Raw genomic sequence first — 23,666 nt, forward strand, 5'->3', positions numbered from 1 at the left:
TCTTTTCCTCCATAGCTAGAGTGCCACTGCTCCAATTTGAAGTTCTGTGGCTCTCCCCGCAAGGCGATCAAATCCTGTTCCTACTGCTTGAGACTCCAGAATCTGTAGGGCACCCTGTTGTAAAAATAGTACCCTTAAAAGGGGAGAAAAAACTGCTTCATATCTCAAGGATTGAGGGCTTGGGGAAATTAAGGTAAAAATTTAGAGAGGCAAGTGTCCCATAGTAGTAGGACACATAATTTACCTCAAAACACGCATTCCAGAAGAGCACATTATTCCAATTTAAGCATCTAAAAGCATTTGAGCACTTAAATAAACTCTCCCCATCTGTTTATTCAAGCCTCCTGTCAAGAATCTGTAGTGCCCCAGCCGGTTTGGCTCAGTGGGTAGAGCCGCGGCCTGCGGACTGAAGGGTCCCGGGTTCGGTTCTGGTCAAGGGCCCAGGCCCGGGTTCCGGGCTCAATCCCCACCCAGTAGGGGGCGTGAAGGAGGCAGCAGATCAATGATTCTCTCTCATCATTGATGTTTCTTTCTCTCCCTCCCTCTCTAAAATGAATTTAAAAAAAAAAGACTCTGAAGTAGTGATGCCTTACCTGCATGATGGGGTGGGTCCGCCCCAGAGCAGTACGGCAGAATGAAAGGACTTGGAGAAACTTGATCTCAAGGCTGGAGTCCTTGACAAGAAAAGGAAATGGGGTAAAAGCAAATCAATGAGGCTTAATTCTAGAGTTCTGATCCACACACCAAAGGCTACAGCCTAGGAACCTTGGCAGCGGGGAAGCAAACAATCGTGCAAAAGGATAAAATGCCAAATATGTCAAAACAATAAAAAAGGGAATTTAGCCCTAGCCAGTCTGGCTCAGTGGTAAGAGTGTCGGCCTGCGGACTGAAGGGTTCCAGGTTCGATTCTGGCCAAGGGCACATGCAGGGGGTTGCGGACTTGATTCCCTGTAGGGGGCGTGCAGGAGGCAGCTGATCCATGATTCTCTCTCATCATTGATGTTTCTATCTTTCTATCCCTCTCCCTTCCTCTCTAAAATCAATAAAAATACAGTTTTTAAATTTAAAAAAAAAAAAAGGAAATTTAGCTCCACATATACCATTATACCGTAGATAGCTTGGTACAAAATAAATAAATAAGCCCCTGACCTGGAATCCTATTCAGAAAGATTTCCCTTATTTCCTACAAATATAAATCCTCAACATTACAGGTAGGAGTTCAGAATGTTCTCAGAAAACCAGGGGGGCGTGTGTGCACAGCTAACAGTGGATGTTTCCCTGCGGGAGTTGCACTGCGGTGGTAATTGCGGCTTCCCTGGCAGACGCCAGTTTCCTCAGGTGCAGCTGCCATTGGTTAAGTTTAGCTGCTGCCACTGCAGTTCCTTCCATTACACTTACCGCTTCGTCCGCCAATCCCAGCATTCCTCAGTCAGTCACAGCTACCGCGTCTATATAAATAACAGAGTTCCACTGAGCCTGTTGGCGTCTCCATGCCAAAAGGACAGGACTCCAGGAGAAAATGCCTCCAAGAGGAGAAACCTAGTAGGGCCTTTATGCGTTAACCCTAGGACTGTGGACTATTCAAGGAAAGTCACAGCTAAAGTGCAGGCCACAGCCCTAGCCTGTTTGGCTCAGCGGATGGAGCTGGGCCTGCAGACCAAAGAGTCCTGGTTCTCCCGCCAAGGGCACGTACCTTGGTTGCAGGTTCCCCCCCAGCCTGGGCCCTGGTCAGGGCTCCTGCAGGAGGCAACCAATTGATGTGTTTCTCTCACATCTCACATTGATGTTTCTGTCTTTCCCTTTCTCTTCCACTTTTCCTAAAAATCAATGGAAAAATATCCTCCGGTGAGGATTAACAACAACAAAAATAATAAAGTGGAGGGCATAGATCATGCATGGCCTCCTACAAGATGGTGCAGTCTGAGTATTTAATAGGATAATCAGAGGTGTAGGGAAGCATTTACAGTGTCACAGTAACTTCTTTTTTGTTGTTCTTTCTCTTTTTTAAATATATTTTTTGATTTCAGAGAGGAAGAGAGAGGGAGAGATAGAAACATTAATGATGAAAGAGAATCATTCATCTGCTGCCTCCTGCATGCCCCCTACTGGGGATGGAACCGGCAATCTGAGCATGTGCCCTTGACCTGAATCGAACTTGGGACCCTTCAGTCCTCAGGCTAATGCTCTATCCACTGAGCCAAACCGGCTAGGGCTGAAAGGAACTTCTTGAAGAGCTAAAATAGGTTGTTTTCACCAGTGTTGTGTGCCTACTAGTATTTAGTGGCTCGTGTCCAGTATTGACCAGTAATATGGATGTGTCCATTGCATAAGTGACCAGGTCCAAATGATGCCTAACAAAAATGTAAATGAGTAAACATTCACAAAATTTAAAACGTCACACTTGCTTCACTTCCTCTTAATCAGAATTGATTATAGGGTAAAACCTGCTTCAGGGTCTTATCACCCAAAAAAAGTGGTTAGATTTGTATGAAATAAAAATATTTTACTAGTACATAATCATTTTAAAGATTCTCTTGGAGAGTAACTCATTTTGTAATTTCCATTTTGTGGTATAACCTGTTCTCCTTCAAGTTAGGGTTGTCCAATAGACTAGTAACACAAGTAGCTACCTGGGGGCAAATTACCCAAGCCAGGCTCTCAAATCTTAGGCTGATTAATACATGAATAAGGAATGCAGCAGAATGCTATTAAGCAACAGCTGCAGAATATGATTGCACCCAGTCCTAGGAAGAACTGAGAGGACATTTTCAGCAGTTGGGAAAATAAATGTCCTTGAAAAGCCTCTCTTTAAAATATAGAACAAGGAATAAGCAATAAAAGTGTTTTGTTTTGAATTACAATCTCTCAGAACTGCTTCATTATCTAATACCCCCACCAAAAACTTTTAGTAGTTCTGCTATTTCCTTTAACCAAGAGGGGAAAGGCTTTTAATGTTTTAAAGATATAACACACACAAAAATGCCCTACTAATTTCAATAAACAATTCCTGTAGTTAAAATAAGCTTCAATATTTTCCAACTCTTCAGGAAACAGTTGCATAATTAATATACCTTTTCAATATTAAACTTTAAGACAATTATGAAAACATTACCTATTATTATACTTGTACCTTGATTTGATAAAATACATTCCAGAGTTGCCTAAAATGAAACATTTTAAAAACTACTTATCACAAGAAAACCAAGAGAGCAGGAAAAAAAAATTGTTTGGTTCAGGTTTGATTTGCTCAGGGTAAACATGCAAGAATTATGTGTTTGTATTTAGATTATCGAGGGGTCCTAAAGATAAACATACAGTATAAATGAAGAGTTTGGACCCATTTTACAAAACTACTAATGTACAACAGGTTTATAACAACTTTAGTTAACTACAAGTAATAATTACTTCAACTGTAGGTAATAAAGTTATTACTTCAAATCAAAATACAAAAAGTACTGGATCAATTTGCAACTCCAAAAGAAAAATTAAGAAAATCCAGAATTTTTTTCTGCTTCTTGGAAAAAAAAAATTAAGAAGGCAGATCATGAGTTAATTATTAAATTGCAATGCCTCATATCACACCCAAGTGTTTAAATGATTTAACTTCCAAGCTGTTGCTCAGTTTTTTAAAAAGATCTTCAATGCTCCCAATGGCCGTGTTCAAAAGTGAATATCATACGCTGAAACTAATCATTAACAACAAATCTTCAATTTATTTGAAGCAATTCAGTTTCAAAAACTTTAAATTACAGCAGTCTCAGAAAAAACAGGGAACAGTCAGAAACAATAAAGGAATACTCAGAAGAACTGCATTTTTTTTGTTGTTGTTTTAACACTGTCATGGCTTTATTCAAAACACAGTTGCACAAAAGTATTAACTTCAAAGATTTTTGAGTTTTGAGGAGTTTAACACACTATATACACACTGCCATACAAAGAAGCATTAAAATAGGACCGAAAACGTCTACAAAATATAAAACCCACCCTTATTTGCATGAAAATATCACCCACAAAGCTAAATAAGTCTTAAAAGTTATTTGGAGGCTCTTAAGTGTTGTTTACAAACCAAAGAACAATAATATTGATTGCACAATAAAATGATTGATAAGAAAGCCAGTATATAAATTTAACTTTAAAAATAAGTATTTTATAATCTGGCAAACAATGTGATGAGAATTCTTAGGGACTAAAACAAGGGATTTCAGTTGTTAAAAAGGAATAAAATGTTAGCTATTTGGATATTCGAATCCCCCCACTAAACTTATCTCAAGAGTTTTAGTTCAGTCATTTTGTGCCACTTTTTAGTTTAAGCTAAAGCAGTACTATACTCAGTAATTGAAATGTGTCCCAGTATGAAAGTGTAACTTCAGTTAATTTGCTGACACTAACAAAAAAACTTACAAATATTCAAAACCGAAGGGGGAAAAATTTAGAGAGCCAAGATTAAAAAAGCAATTGCCTTGAACATGGAGCCTCCATAACAAAAAGGGAGATGAACTTATCTACTCATATTATAATCAGTAGCCATATAAGAAAACACACTCGTACTTTTCCCAAATATTTTTCTATTTTTAATGGACATCCACTTGAAAACAAATCTTAATTTTAATATGGATTTAGTTTCAAATATTTTTCCATTGTCTAATATATTCCAATCAAATGCTAAATCTGATAATGCTTTAAAACTATAGAGAGAATAATTAAAGGTTCTACTCAGAAAAAATTAGAAATGCTTGCAGAGTGGTAGCTAAGTCATTTGGGAAGCTAACTTATAATTTGATTTGAATGTCTCATTAATTACCAACAGGCAAATTATTCTGACTTTTGAGGAACACTATTGCTGCTTCCAAAAGCCCATCTGCTTTTCTTTCTTCATCCTTCTACAGTCTGTATATCTTGTCAACCAAGAAGGATTTCCAGTAAGCAGAGTCTGTTGCATAAAACTGCATAGATAATAATATTCGTATCTCAGAAAATACTCAGTTTGTTTCACTTAGCTTTTTGAAAACTGAGACAGGTCTGAAAAGGTAATTGAGGTATAAGAATAAAGGTTTTCCTGGGTATTCATAAGTTTCCCCCCCATTTTTTTTTTTGAGGAGAGGGAGGAGAGTGAAACAAGAAAGGAAGGTGGTCGTAAAGGAATTGTTGATGAAAAATGCACACTTAAAAATAAAACAAAAACCAACCCTTAGCATGTCATGATCTTCATTCAGCTTGAGAACAGAGGGCTCCTCTGCATGTCTCTGAACTTACTATAAGCAATTTTTCCTTCAAAAATAAAATCTTATTAGCCACCTGGCTTAAAGGTTTCAGAAGCCTCCCCAAAAGCCAGGAACTATGTTGTTGAATAGAACCTTTACTATTCTGCTCCTACTTTCCAAGCACCCAAAATCCCTTAGCCAAAAAAGGCATTGCCTTCAAAATGAAGATCTCTGGGTCACCTCTAAAAAAATTACCAACTTATCATTCAAAAGACTATTTTTATTTCATACTCCAGCTGACTGTGATTTCTGTTAATTGATAAATAACTTTAAAACCTTATGAATGAAATGCACCATACTATGCCTGTGCAAAAGCCATCATGTTTTAACTATGGGCTAAAATGACTAAGAAGTAAACTTGTATTAGAAAAATTAAGATTCTAAATAAACTGCTAGGGAATTTCACAAGGAGGTCAATGAAAATTTTTCTCTACATATGATTAACAGACTAGTAAATCTTATTTGGAATGATAAGGCAAAAATAGTAAAACCACACTTTTCCTATAAAAAGTTACACATTATCTTATGTAGGGATAACTATTATACATAAAGAAACAAGATGTGACCACTCTATTGCACACCCAGGAATTTAGGGAAACTGGTTTTAGAATGATCTAGTCATCTTCTTCCTCTCCATCATCTTCAGCATCTCGTTTCCGCTTTTCCCCTCGAAGACCTTCTTCTGAAAGAAGAGTGAAAGGAAAAGTATAAAATATTTAATTTTAGCAAATAAATATTTGTTAAATTACAAAGTTTGGATCTATCTTAGTGAAAAGTTAATGGCGTAAAAAATGATAGGTTAAGTGTCCTCTGTGAATTTTTCAACTTCAGTTGAAAGAACTTAATAGACTTAGAAATCCATAAATAATGGAAGCTTGCTATGCACCCTTGTGGCCAAATCGTGAAGTACAGGTCAAGAAATTAAGGGCTTGCCCTGACCAGTTTGGCTCAGTGGCTAGAGCATCGGCCTGCGGACTGAAGGGTCCCAGGTTCGATCCTGGTCAAGGGCATGAACCTTGGTTGCGGGCACATCCCCAGTAGGGGGTGAGCAGGAGGCAGCTGATCGATGTTTCTCTCTCATGGATGTTTCTAACTCTCTGTCCCTCTCCCTTCCTCTCTGTAAAAAATCAATAAAATATATTTGGAAAAAAAAAAAGAAATTAAGGGCTTGATATAATGGACTTATTAGTGAATTTTAAAATTTATTTTGAAAGGCCTAGGTAGAGTACCAGAGAACAAATTTAAAAAGGGTATTATCGAGTTCAACTGTTCTTCCCTTCTAGAGAAGCCTTCATCCTCTCCAAAATGTAAGATCCTGAAAAAATTAATAAACTGAACTCAGAGATCCATTATCTTGCCTGGCCAGTGTAACTCAGTGGTTGAGCGTCAACCTATGAACCAGGAGGTCATGGTTTGATTCCCAGTCAGGGCACATGCCCAGGTTTTGGGCTCAAACCCCAGTGGGCAGGGTGCAGGAGGCAGCCGACCAATGATTTTTTTCTCATCATGAATGTTTCTATTTCTCCCTTTCCCCCGTCCTCTCTGAAATCAACAAAAATATATTTTTTAAAAAGAAATCCATTATCTCTTTATTCCTACTTTTTTTTAAAAATATATTTTATTGATTTTTTTTTTTTTACAGAAAGGAAGGGAGAGGGATAGCGAGTTAGAAACATCGATAAGAGAGAAACATCGATTCAGCTGCCTCTTGCACACCCCCTACTGGGGATGTGCCCGAACCCAGGTACATGCCCTTGACCGGAATCGAACCCGGGACCCTTGAGTCCGCAGGCCGACGCTCTATCCGCTGAGCCAAACCAGCTAGGGCTCTTTATTCCTACTTTTAAAATAAATGTTATAAGCTGTTTTTTGATTGGAATTAATGAATACCCTGAGAAAAAAGAGGTTTTATACCTTTCAAGGGAATTCTATGATATGTTGCCAAAATCAAAGAGATCAGTAGTAATTTTGAACTGTAGAGTCAATCTTTAAAGTCCATGAATAGCTGTAACTTTAATTTTAGGATATCTTTTTCTTCTTTTTTTTACTCTTTATCATTGAGTATTATAGATGTCTCCCCCTACCTCCCCCTGCCCCAACACACACACACTGCCCTCCTCCACCTGGATCCTGCCCCACTCCAGGCCTTTACCACCCTATTGTTTGTGTCCACGGGTAATGCATATATGCATATAAGTTCTTCCGTTAACCTCTTCCCACCATCCCCTCCCCTCTTCCTTCTGACATCCATCTGTCTGTTCTATGCTTCCATCCCTCTGGGTCTATTTTATTCATTAGATTCCTTGTTCATTTATTTTCATTTTTTAGATTCAATTTTTGATAGATATGTATTTGTTGCCATTTTATTGTTCACATTTTTTATCTTCTTCCTCTTTTTAAAGAAGACCTGTCAATATATCATGTAATACTGGTTTGGTCATGATGAATTCCTATACCTTTTTCTTGTCTGTGAAGTTCTTTATCTGACCTTCAATTCTAAATGATAGCTTTGCTAGGTAGTCTTGGTTGTAGGTCCTTGTTCTTTATCACTTTGAATATTTCTTGCCACTAACTTCTGGCCTGCAAAGTTTCTGTTGAGAAATTGGCTGACAGTTGTTTGGGCGCTCCTTGTAGGTAACTAACTGCTTTTCTTTTTCTGTTTTTAAGATTCTCTTTGTCTTTAACCTCTGGTATTTTAATTATGAAGTCTCTTGGTGTGTGCCTCTTTGGGTTCATCCTGTTTGGGACTCTCTGCACTTCCTGAACTTGTAAGTCTATTTCTTTCACCAGGTAGGGGAAGTTTTCTTCATTTTTTCAAACAGGTTTTCAATTTCTTGCTCCCTCTCTTCTCCTTCTGGCACCCCTATGATACGAATGTTGGTACGCTTGAAGTTGTCCCAGAGGCCCCTTACACTATCTTTATATTTTTGGATTTTTTTTTCTTTTTGCTCTTCTGATTGGGTGTTTTTTGCTTGCTCATATTCCAAATCGCTGACTTGATTCTTGGCATCCTCTACTGTTGATTCCTTATAAATTATTCTTCATTTCACTTAGTGTATCCTTCATTTCTGACTGTTCCTTTTGTATGTCCTTGAAGTTCTCATTAAGTCCCTTGAGCATCCTTAAAACCATTGTTTTGAACTCTGTATCTGGTAGTTTTCTTGCTTCCATTTCATTTAGTTCTTTTTAAAATATATACATTTATTGATTTCAGAGAGGAAGGGAGAGGGAGAGAGAGAGAGAAATATCAATGATGAGAGAGAATCACTGATCAGCTGCCTCCTGCACACCCCCTACTGGATCCTTTCAAGTTGCTGCCCCACTGCTGGAGCTCAGAGGGAGTGAGTCTGAGTAAGTCTGTGTGCGGGCCCTTTAAGAGGAACTGCCTGGGACTCCAGCAGCCTCTGCACCACTCAGCCACAATCCCCACTGGTTTTTAGAACCTGAAGTTACAGGGACTTCTCTTCTTGGCACTGGAACCCTGAGTTGAAGAGTCTGGTGTGGGGTTGGGATAGCCTTGCTCCTCACAGGGCGAACTCTGCAGCCAAGATATACCTTCTGATGTTTAACCATCACACATGGGTGTTGGACCAGCCCGTTCCACACCTCTGCCCCTCATACCAGTTTCAATGTGGCTTCTTTAATTCTCTAGTTGTAGGGCTTCTGTTCTTCCAAGATTTCAGGTGGTTCTGAATGATGGCTGTTCTGTGGTTTAGTTGTAATTTTGATGTGGTTGTGGGAGGAGGCAAATACTGTGTTTACCTATGCCGCCATATTGACCCTCCCCCTCTAATTTTAGAATATTTTTATGGCTAATATAACTCACCCTCTTCTTCTTCTTCTTCATCATCATCTTCTTCTTCTTCCCCTTCAACATAGTCATCATCATCTTCTTCATCCTTGAAATTCAAATATTCAGTTTAAGAATAAATGAGCCATGACACATATTTTCCAGTTTGATACTTATAATTTTAAAAACACAAGATACTAATCACATTTATCTCTTGATAATTTAGAAATGCCCAAGTTTAAAAAGCTAATTACTTCTCTGGAACTTGTTTTAAAGAAAATATGATTACAATGCCTATTATAAGTCCTACATAAAGTCCTTCTTTATACATATTAATTCCTTACTTTTGAAGAGCAGCTGAAATAGAAATAAGAGTCAAACTGCCCTGGCCAGGTGGCTCAGTTAGTTGGGACATCATCCTGTATACCAAAAGGTTTCAGTTTGATTCCCAGTCAGGTCACATCCTAGGTTTTGGGTTCAATCCCCATTCGAGGCACATATGGGAGGCAACTGATAGATGTTTCTATCTCACATTGATGTTTCTTTCTATATTTCTCCCTTCCTCTCTCTCTAAAATCAGTAAAAAAGATATCCTAAGGTGAGAATTTTTTTAAAAAAAGACTCAAACAAATAATACCTAATCAAATACCATTTCTATTTCCTTCTACTTTCTCTTTAAATCTCAGTAGTCTCTGACACTCCCTTCCACTGGCTCTTAGTTTCTAAAATCAAGACCTCATTTTAAACACCCAAATTATCTCATCATAATTGAACACTTCTAGTCCCTGCTATCTGGGTACTACCATTAACTTAATGTTATCTTACAGATGTTTGTTCTATACGTGACCATTCAGTTTTAGTTAATATTTCCCAATGTTCAATGGAATGATACACATAAACATTTGCAGTTAACTAAAGGTCATTTTTAAATTACTTAATACTATCCAGACTTAAAAAGAATGATTGACAGAGAAAATAAAAAGCCAAATACAAAATGACATGAGTTCATTATTTTACTAAATAAATTAAAACTTAGGGGAAAAATACTCAAGTTGTATACTGATTCAAATTAAACAGGTTGCCTTTCTCTATGAATACATAAGATACTTAAAAGTTCTATTCTTCATGATGCTATAGCTCCTAACTCACTAAGGGCCCAAACAAGTTTGAGTCCTATTTCTCCTCATACTAGTTTTATATTTAAAAGAGTATCAGAGAAAAATTACCATTAATCAGTGATATCATCTATCTAACCAATGTAAGTCATTAGGAAGACAAATGAGAATACTAACAATTTCTAGTCTAAGATATTATTTTTAATAATAAAAACTTGTTTTAAATTATAAATTATGAAAATGAAACTCAATAAATTAACAATAGGAGAAACTCCCTCCCCTTAAAGATCTCGCCATCTAGCAGAAAGTTGCCAAATAAACAAGTTTTTACAAAAGTGACTACAGGTAATAATAGAAGCCTAATCAAGGTTCAAAGGTAACAGAGAAAGGAGTAACTGTCTATTAAAAATTATAAAAAGCTTCAATGAGGCAACTCCAGAGCTGAGAGTTTGTGTGGTGTTTTTTTATAAAGTAGAGCCTTTTACAAAAAATACTTTCATTGATTTTTTAGAGAGAGAGGAAAGGAGAGGGATAGAGAGGTAGAAACATCGATGAGAGAGAACCATCATCGATTGGCTACCTCCTGCACACCCAGTGTAAGGATGGAGCCCGCAATCCGGGCATGTGCCCTGAAGGGGAATTGAATCACAATCTCTTGACGCTCAACCACTGAGTCAAACAGGCTGGGCCAGAATAGAGTTTTTAAAGATAACAGTTCACGAGACATGATTTGTGTGGTGGTTACACAAGTATAAACATTTGTAAAATCCTGTGGATTTTCCCTGGCTGGTGTGGTTCGGTGGACTGGAGCATTGTCCCGTATACGAAAGGCCGTTGCTTCAATTCCCAGTCAGGGCACATACCTAGGTTGCAGGGATCCGGGGCATGTAAGAGAGGCAATCAGTAGATGTTTCTCTCTCACATCTATGCTTCTGTCTCTCTCTCTCTCTCCCCCTTCCACTTTCTATAAAAATCAGTATTGAAAAAACATATCCTTAGGTGAGAATTAAAAAAAATGTCATGGGCTTGTACATAAAATCAGTGTACTTTACATGCTTTATTCTATTTATGTTTATCTCAAAAAAAGAAAATTCATCAGAAGACATGGGTACAAAGTCATTAATAGAATACTCACGTTATATATACAGACAGAAAGGCAAGAAATAGCTTCGTGTGACAATTTATTTTGGTATTGAGGGAGATAAAGCCAGAGAAGGAAGCAGGGGCTAGATAATGAAGGGCCCTGTGTGTCTTGGTGGCAACAGGGAAATATTAAAGGGTTTCAAGCAGGCTAGTATTTGCATTCAGAATACACAGGCAAGCACTGCAAAGGCTACACCTTAGTGGTGATGCTGTATTCAGAGAGAGCATTTAGAAAGCTACAACAAAAGCACAGCAAGAAACCGGCTCCAGTGACTTGGTTGGTTGGGCATCATCCCATGCACCAAAAGTTTGCCAGTCTGATTCTGTTGGGTGGAATACCTGAGTTGGGGGTTTGGTCCTTGGTCAGGAGGGAATGGAGAGCGGCCCATCAATGTCTCTCTCTCACCCCCTCGTCTTTCCTCTCCCCAAGCATGTCCTTGGGTAGGGGTTTAAAAAAAAAGCATAAGCAATTAATAATTAGGGTAAAGAAAAGTTTTCGTGAGTGCCTACAATGTGCTAGCTAGATACTTCATAGGTATTATTTTGTTAAACCCTTAAAACAATCCTACGAGATTGGTATAATCGCTAAGTTTTATAAAAGCAGAAACTGAGACTCAGAAACAGTTGTAAAATGTTTCCATCACACCATGCTGCTGAGTGCAGAATGGATTTGAAAGGTATCTAGGAGGTAAAATCAATAGATGTTTATGATTATCTGGATATAATATGAATTGAGGGGAGTGGGGGAGAAAAATGACAGGCAAGCAGACACATGCACCCCCAGAAGTTAGAAATAACTCAGATTTCTACACACCTTACTTTTTATAGTATTTAGCTCTATGCCTAAAAAACTAATTTTCAGTGCAGGTAAGAAGGGTCTGTTCACCTGAATTTCTTCTCTCATTAAGTATGAGAGGCCCACTTCCTCTTCTCCCTCTCCCAATTCTGAGCCTGCTTCATCTTCCTCCTCATCCTCTTCTTCCTCCTCTTCTTCCTCATACCCTTCAGGTGGTCCTGCTTCATCTTCCTCTTCATCATCTTCATCTCCATCTTTAAAAATATTTTCAGAGATAGGCAAATGGCTGGGCAAATGTTTCTTGATAATATATTGATTCTTTTAACCCTTGCCCCAATCACTTCAAACTCTTAAGCAAATGGGTAGGAGGTATCTCAGGGTGATTTTATTTCTTAAAATGTCCTCTTTATAACACCCATATTTACTACTTGAAAAAAAGGGTTTCTAAATATTGAAAATTTCCAACATATAGCTTTTTATCACAATATTACATGTACTAAAGTTTATTTTACTTTGTGGACACTTCAAAACCTGCTTGTCCATCATTCCATCACTTTATAACATTGTTTATCCACCAATTCTTTTCAAATAATAGTAACAAAGTGTACCATAACTAATAACAGCTTTTTGTCCATCTTATCTGTTAGTCACCCATTGTCCCAAAAATATATATTCACTATCTAATTCTAGAACATTTCCATCAACCCCAAAGTAACCCCAAATCCATTGGCACTCACTATTCTCCCCTCCCCTAGCCCTGGCAACCAATAATCTACTTTGTAGCTCTGTGAATTTGCCTACTCTGGACATTTCAATATAAATAGTTATACAATATGTAGTCCTTTGTATCCAGCTTCTTTAACTTAGTAGAAGGTTTTCAGGGTTCACTCTGGTATCAGTACTTCATTCATTTTTATGGCTGAATATTACTCATACATACATATACATGTATACTAGAGGCCCGGTGCACAAAAATTTGTGCACTTGGTGGGGAGGGGAGGTCCCACAGCCCGGCCTGTGCCCTCTCTCAGTCTGGGACCCCTCAGGGGATGACCACCTACTGGCTTAGGCCTGCTCCCCGGGGGATTGGGCCTAAGATGGCAATCAGACATCCTTCTGGCAGCCCGGCAGCCCTCGGGGGATGTCCACTTGCCAGCAGGGAGCAGGCCTAAACTGCAGTCAGACATCCTTAGCGCTGCTGAGGAGGCAGGAGAGGCTCCCACCACCACCGCTGTACTGGCAGCCATCAGCCTGGCTGTGGCTGAGCAGAGCTCCTCCCATGTGAGAGCATCCTGACCACCAGAGGGCAGCTCCTGCATTGAGCGTCTGCCCCCTGGTGGTCAGTGTGTATCATAGTGACCAGTCATTCCCAGTCCTTCTGCTGTTAGGGTCAGTTTGCATATTACCCTTTTACTATATAGGATAGAGGCCTGGTGCATGGGTGGGGGCCAGCTGGTTTGCCCTGAAGGGTGTCCCGGATCAGGGTGGGGGTCCCGCTTGGGTGCCTGGCCATCCTGGATGAGGGGATGATGGCTGTTTGCAGCTGGTCACACCCCCTTCAGGGTGGGGGTCCCCACTGGGCTGCCTGGCCAGTCTGGGTGAGGGGCTGAGGGCCATTTTCAGGCTGGTGGGCGACTGAAGCTCCCAACCTCTCCTTTTTTTCTTTTTTTTTTTTTTATTCTGGGATTTATTTACCTTCTATGGCTGTCACTGGAACTGAGAGCCAGCTTTAGCTCTGAGGTTCAGCTCCAGCTCTGACACCTTGGCTGCTGAAAGCAGGTATCTGGGTTTGTTTGGCTTCCATAACTGAAACACTGTTGCAACTCCAGCTCTGAGGCCCGGCTGGCTGAAAGCAGGTTTCTGGGGTTTGTTTAGCTTCTATAATTGCAACATTGTTTCTTAGAGTGCAGCTCAGAGGCCAGCAGCGGCAGGCGGGGAACCTTGGCTTCCTCCATTGTTGGAGCAAGCAAGCCTCCTGTTTGCTTCAGCTGCCTGGCTGCCGGCCGCCATCTTGGTTGGCAGTTAATTTGCATATTGCCCTGATTAGCCGATGGGAAGCGTGTTGGAGGTACAGATAATTACCATGTTTGTCTATTATTAGATAGGATATATTTTTTTTTTGTATTTTGTTTTTCTATTTATCAATTGATGAACATGGGTTGTTTCTACTTAGTGGCCATTATAGATAGATTTGTGCACATTGAAAGGAAATTGATTAAGTGTCCAGCAGGGTGGGGTCCCTCAGCCTGGCCTGCGGGGATTGGGCAGAAACTGGCTCTCTGACATCCCCTGAGAGGTCCCAGAGTGTGAGAGGGCAGTTCTCAGGTGACACACCCCAGAATTGAGCTCCCCCCTCTCTGGTTCCAGGGTGGGTCACCTGAGAAACGCCACTGCCAAGTCACCACAGCTCAGTAGCTCCTGCGTTGAGCATCTGCCCCCTGGTGGTCATTGCACATGATTGCTACCGGTCGGACAGGTGCTTAGCCTTGAATGGGATTTTTTTAAAGTACTATTTTAAAAGTTGCAAAAAAACCTTAACATTAACAAATAAATAAATAAATAAAAGTTGCCACTTTTACTGGGTGGCTTATACAGATACATAAAATTTCATGGAGCCTGATATAATAATCATTAAATGCCCCCAAAGCTATCAGAAATCTCAAAGAATATAGGACTAGGGCTATAGGTTTCTAAATGTTTCTTGTCTTATTAACATCTTTTTTTTCCTACACCTAAATATCCATGCCCAATCTAATTTGCATGGTTAGAGTGCAGGCTATAATTGTGGCATATTTATGAGTATTATGAATGATTACCCTCGTCATCCTCAGCTCCCGAGTCTGGTGCTTCGTTATCCTCCTGATCAAATCCATCTAAGTAGGTGATTTGCTGCAGCAGTTCAAAAATACTCTCTCTATAATCTTCTAGGGTTGTGATCTCACAGTTAAACAAGTCAAGACTTTTTAAATTTTTAAGATTTTGCTGGAAAAATAAGAAGTTAAAACTTACAATCAAGATGTAAAATATCTTGTTATTTTCTTTTAATTCATGAACCAGAAAACATGTACTTGAAATCAGAGGATGAGTTTTGAATCTTTAAAATTTTATAATGAAGGGTTATTATATCAAACACAGCCAATTCTCTTAACGAAGCACTGGCATGCTAACTCCACAGAAGTAGGAACTTGGTTGTGTTCAACTGCTGTGTCTCCAGCACCTGGCTTAGTGCCTTACGTATAAAAGGCACTCAATATATTTGTTGAGCGGATCCACGCACAAATAGGCAACAATAATAACATGTTTTGTTTAAATCCACAAACTTACTTCCAACAATTTCAACCTCTTCACAAACTTTTTAAAAATCAGAGCAACAATTTTTACTTTATCTTCTTTTCCTTTCATCATACTAGGAAACAAATGAGCAAATAATGAAATAACAAAAACAAAAAAAAAGTCAAGAAGAAAGGAAAAGGAATAGAATTTAAGAAAATACTAGAAATTTTCAGACCAGATATTCAACTCTAAAAGTTGATAAAATAAATTTCTCATGGGTTTAAAAAATTATCTTAATGTTTTACTTAAAAGGAAAAGAAAGTCTTAACCATCGACCAGTGATTTTCAACCAGTGTGCTGCAAGAATTTTTAAAACATGCAATACCTGACTAGTCAGGGGCACTCAACTCTTTTCCCCTTAGATTGTCAAATAAAAAATGACAACACGCCCTAGCCAGTTTTGCTCAGTGGAAAGAGTGTCAGCCTGTGGACCAAAGGGTCCCGGGTTTGATTCTGGTCAAGGGCACGTACCTTGGTTGCAGGCTCCTCCCCAGCCTGGGTCCTGGTCAGGGCTTGTTCAGGAGGCAACCAATTGATGTGTTTCTCTCACATTGATGTTTCTCTCTGTCTTTCTCTCTCCAACTCTCTCTAAAAATCAATGGAAAAATATCCTCAGGTGAGGTTTAAAATAAATAAATAACAACACAACACTAGCCATCTGGTGTGAATGCCCTGTCTTGAACCATAAATACGTATGTCATATAATAGAGTTGCATCTTATTGGTCACATCACATAAGGTTGTATCTGATTGGTTAATTCTTGATACCAGAAATTCTGTATAGGCACTTGATTTTTTTAAAAAGTCACTTTGGAGCAAAAAGGGTAGGTAATTATTTTTTTTCTGTAAATCATTCAAAATGCTATCTTTTTTTTTGGTCAGATCAGCAAAACATATATTTTTTGGTGTGTAGCAGAACTTTAGTAATTATTTTATGTGTGCCATGAGATGAAAAAGGTTGAAAATCGCTGATCTAGATAATAACATATAAGAAATTCAGAAGTTTCACAAGAATGAAATAGAAATCAATAGGATAACCTCTCCTGATATTTAAATATTTGTATAAATATTTATCAGTATTTTTCACAATAAGCAGATAAAATTTTCTGATATATATGAATTTTCACTTTTATTCTGATAGGTAATATCAATGAAAATTGTTATTCAAAGTACTATGAATATATCTATTTTTTAGTAATTAAAAACCATCTGAAATTTTTCAATGTTTTCAATAGTTTTCTAATATTGGTGTCTCATTTGAGAGTGACTGATTAAACTTTATTGTACCTTCCTATCTTCTTTTACTTTTTTCCTTCCAGCATGGTATTCATTGTATGCCTTTTAACCTTCTTATTTATATTCTTTTTTTATATATATTTTTATTCATTTCAGAGAGGAAGAGAGAGGGAGAGAGAGATAGGAACATTAATGATGAGAATCATTGATTGGCTGCCTCCTGCACACCCCCTACTGGGGATCAAGCCCACAACCCAGGCATGTGCTCTTGACTGGAATTGAATCCGTGACACTTCAGTCCGCAGGCTGGCACTCTATCCACCAAGCCAAACCGGCCTTATTTATATTTTTGTATTCTACTGATGAATAAAAGAAAAATATTTGTCTACTAAATAAATGAGCAATATTTTTCTGTTCCTGCTAATATATATATTTTATATATATAATATGCATATGTGTTATATATATGGTATCCCCAAAAAGATGTATATACACTTTAACAGCTGATAGCTCAATTTTGAAAATAAAATGTGTTTTAATAAACACTGCCTTTATAATTATTCAAAGTGTGTGTATACTTTTTTTTTTGGATACCCTATATATGCAAATCTCAGAAAATTCAACCAAAAAAGCAAGCCCAGAGACAAACCTTTCCACTTACCAGAGCTTCTAGTGCACTGAGATCTTTTATTTTGTTTCCACTCAGATTGAGGTGGGTAAGATTAGGACATTTCTCTGCCAGGACTTCCAACCCTCCAGAAATTCTATTGTTACTAAGTTCCAACTATATATTCAACATGGGGAGAAAACAAAGAATGGTGAAGACTTAGGACAGATCAAAGATTTTAAAAATATATCAATTTGACAGAAAGCATTTGTCATTCTCTCTGGCTTCAAGACTGTCACAAGTAATTAATTTCCAAATTCCACCTACAACCACCAAAGAGTATGTTAGAACTCCTGTATGGATGGATGCTTGATTTATGATGGGTTATATCCAGATAAACCCACCATTGTAAGTCAAAAATATTGCAAGTCAAAAATGCATTTAATGCCCCAGTCGGGTTGTTCAGTGGTTAGAGCATCAGCCTGCAGACCAAAGGGTCACAGGTTTGATTCCCAGTCAAGGGCACACACCTTGGTTGCAGCTCAATCCCCAACCCAGGTCAGGGCACATGCGGCAGGCAACCAATTGATGTGTCTCCATCACATAGATGTTTCTCTCTCTCCCCTCCTCTCTCTCTTTCCCCTCCCTCCCTCCATTCTCTCTAAAAATCAATGGGAAAATATCCTCACATAAGGATTTTTAAAAAATGCATTCAATACACCTAACCTAGCAATATCATAGCTTATGCCTAGCCTATCACATGCTCAGAATACTTACACTGATTAGCCTATAGTTGGGCAAAATCAGCTAATACAATTAACATATACACTGTAGGATATCAGTTGTTTACCCTCATGATCTCGTGTCTGACTGGGAGCTGTGGCTCATTGCCACTGCCCAGCATCACGAGAGAGTAACATACCCCATATTGCTAGCCCAGCAACAGATCAAAATTCAAAACTGGTGGTGCAGTTTCTACTTAATGCATATTGCTTTCACACCATCATTAAGTCAAAACGTTGTAAGTCAAACCACTATAAGCCGGGGACTGTCGGCATAATGTCTCCTAATGTAGGTTTGGTTCCAATTGTTTAACAGTTGGATTTTATGTTTCAGAGGAAAACTTTAAGCTGAAAATGTTAAGTTGAAATTCATACCATAAAGCAACTCATTATTAAATATAAATTTCTAAAAGCAAGCCCCAGCTGGCATGGCTCAGTGGTTGAGTGTCGACCTATGAACCAGGAGGTCACGGTTCAATTCCCCGTCAGAGCACATGCCTGGGTTGCAGATTTGACCCCCATTGTAGGGTGTGCAGGAGGCAGACGATCAATGATTCTCTCTCATCATTGATGTTTCTATCATTCTCTCCCTCTTCTCCCTTCTTTTCTGAAATCAATATATATAAAATAATTTTATAAAAGCAATTATTACAGCTGATTCCAAAATTCTACATAGCCCTTTTGCTTACCTCTAGAAACTTAGCACCTTTTAGTTAAAAGGCAGAATAGTAAAAATAAAGTAAAATAAATAAGGCAGAATAGTTATTACATTTGGTAAAAAAACAAACACAGAATAGCTCTTGGCATTCAAATCATAATGCTTTGATGCCTAATGTCAACTTACCTTTCGAAGTTTATTTAAGTTGGGAAGCCGGGCCAGTGAACTTAGTTCCACATTAATCATACTCAGAAACTCTAGTTTTTTAAAAGTATCATTCAGGCCCTCAATTTCCCCATTGACACAACGGCAATTATCAATGACTAACTGTGTCATCTGTAAGAGAACAAGAATGATTCTTCAGTTTGCAGTCTGTTTAGCAAAAGACCTGGGGTCCAGACACTCTGGAAAAGTGAATATTAAAACCACCAATCCCTTTTTTCATTCTCCAAAAATACTGAAATACAGTCAACCAGTCATCACTGTAAGTTAACCCTTTACATTTAAACCTGGACTAAGAAGTTTAATGCCTGCTTCAAATCACTGATGAACTAAAAAAAAAAAAAAAACCTTTGAAGAAAGTTCCCATGTGAAACTTGTTTCCAACTCTGACGAGAACTCTCAACATCAGGGCATATATTTATGCAGGGAGGGGACACCTAGGCTCCTGGGAAAGGATGCGAGTGAGCTGCCTGAAAACAGTAGAGAGAAGCAAGGAAATTATTTTTTCACTTTTTTTTTTTTTTTTCAGTTTAATCCCCCTTATCTTTGGTTGATAAATGCCACCAAAACTCAAAAATACCATGTTACCCTCCATGAAGAAATGTTAGAAAACTCCTCCTGAGACAACCCAACTTTTGGATGTTATTTGTTCTAATATCAAGGCCAAACAATACCACGCAGAATGATACATCGTTGACAGAATGTTTATTTCTCCCTGCCATCTTGGCAGCATTTTTGTGACTTTCTCCCCATGCCTGGGAGGGGGCAGGTGGTGGCTGGATCCTCTGTTAGGCCAGAGCTGTAGAACAAAACTTTCTGCTGTGGGCCTGCCCGGACTTAATCTTAAGGGGGAGGCGGAAGACCCTGCCTCTCCATTCCCAAAGGTTCCAAGTGTTCTGAGCGCTCAAATTAGCAACAAGGAGTGCCACCTTCTCTCCTTGAAAGTGTCTTCGCCATAATGACTTCGCTGAGCAGAGAAGAAGGCATCATGATCTGTTTAGAGAGGAGGAAGCCGAGCCCCAGAGGGTGAGAATGACCTGCCTGGGGTCAGACAAAACGTGGTAGCGCCGCAGGGCGGAGAGGACTGCTAGGTTTGGTGTCAGAACACCGGTTCCTCCACCCGAATAACTGCATGGCCCCGGGACGCCACTAACACAGTCCACCTCCCCAGCGTGTCTGGAGGAGTCGAGTGAGTAGCAAAGGGGAACGGTGCTTTGTAAATTGGGAAGAGCTATGCAAACGCACGACCGTTATTACACCATAGGGGAGGAAGGAGAGGCTGCAAAAAGCAACATCCGGGCACTCGCCAAAACTGGAAAGGAAATTACTTCCATGGCCCTAGGTAGGAGCGTGGGGGAGGGGTGACCGCGATGGGTAGGTAAAAGGATGGAGGGGGTATAAGTCCACTTGCCCATCCCAGGCCGTAAAGGCGCATTCCTAACGTGTGCTTCTGGGATGCAGCTTTTTAAGTTTGTTTTTTCCTGCAGCCCCCAAAGAGTCGGTGCTGGAAAACGTCCAGTTATCTCTGATAATAGCGGCCGCTTCCTCCTCCCGCCACCTGCCAATTCCGGGAAACAAACTTTTACAAGTGCTCGCCGCCGCCGGACAGCCCTGCCCAACTTCACGCCGGTGCACAGCACCGCGGCCACCGCTGAGAGATGACATCCCTTCGGCCCGACTCCGGCGTAAACTCCACTCTTGCAGTTACGGCTCTCGACGCCCGCCTCCGGGACCAGAAGCGCGAGGTTCCCTCTGGCACCCGCCCCACTCTGGCGACCTGCCTCTCCGGCCGACGGAAACCCCACACGGGGCGGGGACTCCCCCCGGAAAAACGGGGTCGCCTCCCAGTGCCGCCTCCGCCCGGGCCGGGATGGGCTCGGTAACGCCGGAGAGGCACCCTCGGGAAGGAGGCGGAAACGCCTCCCGCCCGACCCCCCAAAAGTTGACCGCAACCCCGCCTCGCGTGGCCCCTCCCAACCGCGTCCCTTTAAGGCGACAGCGGCGAGCGCGCCTCATTTCGTTCCGCCGAACCCATCTTTGAGGCACAAAACCCCTACGACCCAGGCGTTGAGTTTGGTGAAACCGTCTCCGGGGATCAAATTCGGGGTCGCGGCCGCCACGACGAGACGAGCCGAACGCCGCGGGGAAGGAGGCTGCTCCTCGGGTCCCCGCCCACCGCCGATTACAGCGACGAGTCCCCCAAACTTCCCCGCGGCCGGAGCGCCGGCCGCTGACCCACATTCCGCCCGCGCGGTCGGCGCGCGCTTCCCCGGGGAGTGGGCGCCGCCGGCGGGGGTCGCCGACCTCGGGAGCGACCCCGGGCTGCGCGGGCGCGACGTCGGCGGGCGCCCGGGGGCCTCCGGGCCGGGCCGCCCCTCCCCCCCAAAAAGAGGGCAGCACCGAGGAAAAGTTGGACTAACTTCTCGGGCGACGATGGCTGCGGAGGGGCGAGTGGGACTCGGGGTCGCGCCCACGCCGCCTGTCCCCGGAGGAGCAACTCGGGGAGCCGAGCGGCCCGCGACACCCTGCTTCCCGCCCCCACGCGGCCAGGGCGCCGTAAAGGAGAAGGGGACTAAGCCCCCAGGCACACACAAAAACGCCCCTAGAAACTTACACCCTTCGCCATTTTAAGTAAAAGATATATTAATGATTTAAACTTCAAATTGAATATTTCCTGGGGTTGGGGTTAATTCATGACCCCTCCCCGCGCACCCACCCGGGCCCCCCCGAAACCCGATCCTCCGAACACTGGCTGGTGGGGAAGGGGAGGGGGCTGAGTCATCTCACCTCCTCCGGGGCTCGGTTCCTCAACTCCTGGTTAATCCTCGTCTTCATCTCCATGTCCTCCTCCTGCTCTCCGCTCCTCCTCTCCTCCGTTACCCGGTCCTGCCTTCCCCACTGCCCCCAACCCTCAAATTGTAAAAGATTTGGAAATGAATGAAAAGAAACGCAAATATAAACGCCCACCACCAGCAGATAGGTGTGGGGGAGAAAGAGAATGGCCAATGGAGTCCAAGGAGTTGGGACTCTAACTCGGCTGCCAGCACCTCCTTGTCCACACACTCGCGCGCGCACTCACATGCACACACGCGCACACACACATACACACACCCGCAGTTCCTTCCCCTTCAATGGCTGCTGAGAGACTGAGCCTCCATGACACGACACCGCCAACCCCCTGGCCCACACCCCACCCACCTCCCGAGTGCATTGGTTAATGCTTCAACATCGCACTCTTCCATTGGACAGCACAAATGTCTATCAGCCTCGGGGGCGGGCCCGAACCAGCCAAGCCGTGTCTATTAGCTACAACCAAGCGCGCAGTTAACTCCGATAGGTCCAGGAGGGTGTTCGTCCTGGGAAATTATTTTGAATCCCACTAGCCCCCCTACTTTTCTTTGTGTGATTGGCGCGCTTTCTCTAGGCTCTCGGGCGATTCTGATGCTTGCTGGGTTTGTTTGGGTGTTTTGATTTGTTTTCTTCTTTATGTCCTTAGTGTTAAAGGGAGAAGGAAAGCATCCGTCTTCCGTGCCCAAGATGCGAGATTGGGTATTCACCACACAGCACGCACTGGTTCTTGGCGATTTGAAAGCACAGCTCCTGCTTTGTAGGCAAGGTGCACAGCAACATGCACGCACATCACATAAAAAGCATGCCTTCCTGGCACTGCCCTGCTGGGTCAGGCTTCTGGTGCAGAACCAGAGGCGGGATAAAAATGGTATTTTAGCCCTAGCCGGTTTTGCTCAGTGGATAGATCATCAGCGGGCGGACTGAAGGGTCCTCGGGTTCAATTCGGGTCAAGGGCACATGCCTGGGTTGGGGGCTGGATCCCCAGTGGGGAGCGTACAGGAGGCTGCGATCAATGAGTTTCTCTCATCATTGATGTTTCTATCTCCCGCTCCCTGCCTCTCTGAAATCAATAAAAATATATTGATTTTAAAATACCATGTTAATAAATGGTATTTTAACTTCCACCATGATGGCGCCTGACAAATTCTGCTGGCGTCACCCTGATAATTCCCTGAGATCCTGCCCCACCACAAAGATTGCCGGTGTTTCTATCTCATCCTTCCTTCCTCTCTCTCTAAAAATCAATAAAAATAGCCTGGCCAGCATGGCTTGGTGGTTGAGTGTCGGCCTATGAACCAGGAATCGGGCAGTCACGGTTCAATTTCCAGTCAGGGCATATGCCCGGGTTGCGGACTTGATTCCTAGTGTGGAGCTTGCAGGAGGTAGCTGGTCAATAGATTCTCTCTCATCATGGATGTTTCTGTCTCTCTCATCTTCTCCGAAATCAATAAAAATATTTTTTAAAAATTTTAAATTAAAAAAAAATAAATACTTTAAAAAATATCCTCAGGTGAGAATTAACAATAACAAAAAGGACCACATACTGTACATTATAATACATAGACTTTCTGGAAAGGGCAAAATTATAGGGTCAGAAAACAGATCAGTAGTGACCAAAGGATGAGTGTGGGAAGAGAAGCTGACTATGAAGGGACACAAAGGAATTATGGCAGGGAGGGTGTCAGGTGATGAACTGCTCTACATCTTGATTATGATGGTGTCACACAATTGTATGCATTTGTCAAAATTCATAGAACTGTACACTAAAAAGGGTGGATTTTACTGTATGTAATTTATACCTCCACAAACTTTATTTTTAAAAAAGGAATGAATCTGAACATTTTTTCCCAATAAAAAGGTGGGGTGTTTTTTTT

At 41.3% G+C, this 23,666-nt stretch overlaps 1 protein-coding gene across 7 annotated transcripts; it reads right to left on the reverse strand.

Annotated features, from left to right (window-relative positions):
• Positions 1–3,693: 3,693 nt before the first annotated feature.
• ANP32E (acidic nuclear phosphoprotein 32 family member E) lies at positions 3,694–22,121 on the reverse strand. 7 transcript variants are annotated; one of them, XM_036343376.1, is made up of 7 exons: positions 21,730–22,111; positions 18,907–19,056; positions 17,335–17,457; positions 14,922–15,087; positions 12,196–12,359; positions 9,088–9,160; positions 3,822–5,943 (listed from the first exon to the last, which is right to left on the reverse strand). In XM_036343376.1, exons 1-7 carry the CDS (start codon positions 21,781–21,783, stop codon positions 5,876–5,878), a joined length of 798 nt encoding a protein of 265 aa, XP_036199269.1. In that variant the 5' UTR covers positions 21,784–22,111; the 3' UTR covers positions 3,822–5,875. The 7 variants fall into 7 exon arrangements, with proteins under 7 accessions (XP_036199275.1, XP_036199269.1, XP_036199273.1 ...); XM_036343380.1 differs by lacking the exon at positions 21,730–22,111 and adding an exon at positions 20,639–20,841; XM_036343378.1 differs by lacking the exon at positions 21,730–22,111 and adding an exon at positions 20,529–20,841.
• Between the last annotated feature and the right edge of the window lie 1,545 nt (positions 22,122–23,666).

The sequence above is a fragment of the Myotis myotis genome, unplaced genomic scaffold (assembly GCF_014108235.1).
Source record: "Myotis myotis isolate mMyoMyo1 unplaced genomic scaffold, mMyoMyo1.p scaffold_m19_p_18, whole genome shotgun sequence".
NCBI classification, from domain to species: Eukaryota; Metazoa; Chordata; class Mammalia; order Chiroptera; family Vespertilionidae; genus Myotis; species Myotis myotis.